This window comes from Haliotis rubra, unplaced genomic scaffold (assembly GCF_003918875.1).
Source record: "Haliotis rubra isolate DU_JTF1 unplaced genomic scaffold, ASM391887v1 Scf104, whole genome shotgun sequence".
NCBI lineage: Eukaryota > Metazoa > Mollusca > Gastropoda > Lepetellida > Haliotidae > Haliotis > Haliotis rubra.
The window spans coordinates 1,374,003-1,377,298 of NW_025764937.1; the positions used below are offsets into that span (position 1 = coordinate 1,374,003).

Consider the following 3,296-nt stretch of genomic DNA (forward strand, 5'->3'; position numbering starts at 1 on the left):
ACAAGGCGGGAAAACTCAAGACGTGAATCTGAATTTTGATAAACTGAATGTGCGTGAACTTAAGACCTACTTACGGAATCACGGAGAACACGTTTCAGGGAATAAGTCTGACTTAATTTTGCGTGCCAAAGGTGTACGTGATCTTGGCAAACGATCGATTGAAGATGTCAATACATACGACGTGGTCAGCGTGAGACAAAGACGATTTGAGAAGTTTCTGTCACCTCTCGGGGAACTTTTACCAGACCCACTACGCTTGAAAATGGCTGGGATAGCAGTGTTGAGCTTATGCCATCATTTAGTTCAAGTGATCTGTATAATTATTTGGTTTTGAGCAAGCAGCGGACACTAGACACTGACCCAAACAACGCTAAACGCCAGTTGAAAGCTAAAGTGTACTATGAAGATAGACACGTTCATTCAGTCCGATATCACCACATATCCGCGGACTGTTCTCATTGTTATGTCAATGCCAAAGTGATTCCTTCCATACCAACTCAGAATATGAAACAGAAACCAGATTATGATGTGTGGGTGTCCTTGTCAAAGGTTACAGGCCGGGTACATGCTGCTGGTTGCAACTGCACTGCCGGGTAAGTAGATCTAATAAATTACCGATAATCATATTATCTGGCAGATCTAAAGTATGAATTCCATTTACTGAAAACAAACTATACTTGTGTATATACGATTGTGATGAATGTTCTGGACTTGATTCAACTTTGAATGTATAACCAAATAACGTTTGAGCGTTCGTTGTCGGCATATGTAATACCAGGGAGACTCTATAAGGTTGTAGAGTATCCCTGGTAATACAGATGTGTTCCATTTATGTGTGCGGGACCGTATCCAAGTAAAGCGTATGCCTACAGTGTATTGTTTTACCTCATTTGATATGGAATTAGGTTTTTTTTTTTGTACATTTTCAATTTGACATTCAGTGAACAATTTATCTGTTTCAGTGAAGGAGAATCTTGCAACCATGTCGCTGCTGTCCTGTATGCTTTGGTTGACATCTCAGAAAAGAAACTTGAGGGCTTACATGCATCTACTTCACAGGAATGCAAATGGAACCAGCCACGAAAACGTAAATTGAGTCCTGTTAAATCACAAGATATGACATTCACAAAACACAAGTGGATAGAACATAAAAAGACAACAACTATAAGGCAAGATGCTACTAATGCTCCTGATAAATCGATGGTTAAACCCATAAATGTGGACAGATTTGCTCCAAAACTCTGTGAACATTTTCCACATGCAGGGTGGTTACTGACTCAAGAGTCTGTTGTCAATATGACTGAGGAATCCCATGTATCAGTACCTCCCCTCCATTCAGTTGATTTCAACTATGCAGACACCTGTGATTTGAAAAATGAAGATTGTATCAGGTATTTTTCAGAGTATTTCAGTGCCTTGTCCATCTCAAAAGAAGACTGTGTAACAATTGAGAAGAACACACGTGGACAAGCCAACAATAACATGTGGAGCTCAGCAAGGGAAGGGCGATTAACCTCTTCCAATTTTGGCCTTGTCGGTAAACTGAAAACATCTACATGCCTTGATAATGCTGTAAAGACCATTTTTGCATATTCACCATTTGATAATGATGCTCTGAGATGGGGACGCACTCATGAGTCGGCTGCAAGGAGAAAATATGCAAATCTGATGAAGAAACATGATGTGAATGCAAAGGTTGTTACATGTGGTTTCATGGTGCATCAGGACTTTCCTCATCTTGGATCCAGTCCTGATGGTGTTGTTCACATTGGAAATGAAACTGGACTTCTTGAAATTAAGTGTCCTTACAAGTGGCGGCTTTCCACAGTACACCAGGCAGCGGAAGATCCTCAATTCTGTTCTTCGCTCAAGGAAGGAGAAATTAAATTGAAAGTTGGCCACACATACTATTACCAAATACAAGGACAAATGGCTCTATCCCAAATGAACTGGTGTGATTTTTTCATATGGACTCTGAAGGATTGTCATGTGGAAAGAATACACTTTGATTCAAGATTCTGGGAGGGCTGCCTCTCTCTACTCAATGACTTTTATATCAAAGCCATTCTGCCAGAGCTTTTCACAACTCGTGTGAAACGAGGAAAGCGTTTGCATCCTGTGTAAGGACATGAACGACTTTAAATGTACACATACACTATGTCCATTATATCATGTTAAAACCAGAGTACTGTGGTTGGTTTAGATTCTTTCCTTAAAACTACATGTATAGTGACTATTCACTTCAAACATTTTCATTCAAGCTTGACAAAATGTATGAATTGATAACACATACTATTCAAAGTTTCGTTCACTGAGTGGTTTTATGTAAATTTTACTACTTATGTGAATTTTAGTTCTTAAGCTATTTCACATTTCAATAATAATGTAAACATTTTCCTGTCTTTTCCCCCAGGTCTTTGTTTGTGAAATACTTCATATCATTACTTGCAATGTCACTCAGTGAAATGATTACCATTACAAATGTTGAAGTAAGGGCTTTATGACATTAAAACGTATCTGTTATAAGTGAGTCTGTGTTTCATTTCTATTACCAACTGTTAATTTTAGTTATTGACAGTTGTAGAATTCAACTGTTCAATCCCTGGCTTGGAAAGCCTAATCAATTAAGGGTTGTTACTTCAGTGTACATGCTGTTTCCCAGATGCTGGCACTGAAAGTGATGAAGAAATAACTTGTTTCCTAAGTAAGCTTAATGTGTCTTAGGTCAGTGTGTGAGTGAGTTATATATGTATGTTCAAGTGTCTCAGTGACTGACTGAGCTATTATTACTATTATTAATTAGATGGAAGTCCGACCTGATAAAAGCAGAAAGGCACACACAAGACCTATGGGTGCATGAAATGTTTACAACAGAAAAGTTCTGTCCTAATACAGTAAGTAAGTGAGGGAAGGGTGCAATGCTAAAAGCAGCCCATAATTCATCGGTATAAGCCAGAGCTCTCAATTTTCACATAGTACCAGGTGTGTCCTGTCGTAAATGTCAAATCAGAGATAACTGAAATGCTGTTGAAAAATGTAAAAGTCAGTTTTATTTGCACCAATACATGAATCACATAGTATGATTGAATAGTTTAACCAGGAGACATTGGTAAGAATAACATGAACCGGACTAGTTACATAATCATGATTATAGATGCAAACTAATATTCCAGTGTTTAAATTAGAATTCCTTTGGACCACATGTTATGGTCTGAATCAGACAGCTGATGGTTGAGTTTGGATGATATACCTTAATAATCTTGGCGGCGAGTTTCTATTTCAGCGTACCCATTATA

The 3,296-nt window shown here is 38.3% G+C and overlaps 1 protein-coding gene across 1 annotated transcript; it reads left to right on the plus strand.

Annotated features, from left to right (window-relative positions):
* Positions 1 to 266: 266 nt before the first annotated feature.
* On the plus strand, positions 267 to 2,692 carry LOC124274602. Its single transcript, XM_046709970.1, has 3 exons — positions 267 to 593; positions 963 to 1,893; positions 2,663 to 2,692. The coding sequence occupies exons 1-3, from the start codon at positions 289 to 291 to the stop codon at positions 2,690 to 2,692; spliced, it is 1,266 nt and encodes a 421-aa protein (XP_046565926.1). The 5' UTR covers positions 267 to 288.
* Positions 2,693 to 3,296: the final 604 nt, after the last annotated feature.

What these genes read in the sequence shown, in the direction of transcription:
- LOC124274602 (XM_046709970.1), top strand. Translation starts at nt 289, where the DNA reads ATGCCATCATTTAGTTCAAGTGATCTGTATAATTATTTGGTTTTGAGC. An exon ending in GGTTGCAACTGCACTGCCGG is followed by an intron (nt 594 to 962) that starts GTAAGTAGATCT and finishes TATCTGTTTCAG; the next exon opens with TGAAGGAGAATCTTGCAACC. An exon ending in AAGGAGAAATTAAATTGAAA is followed by an intron (nt 1,894 to 2,662) that starts GTTGGCCACACA and finishes GCTGTTTCCCAG; the next exon opens with ATGCTGGCACTGAAAGTGAT.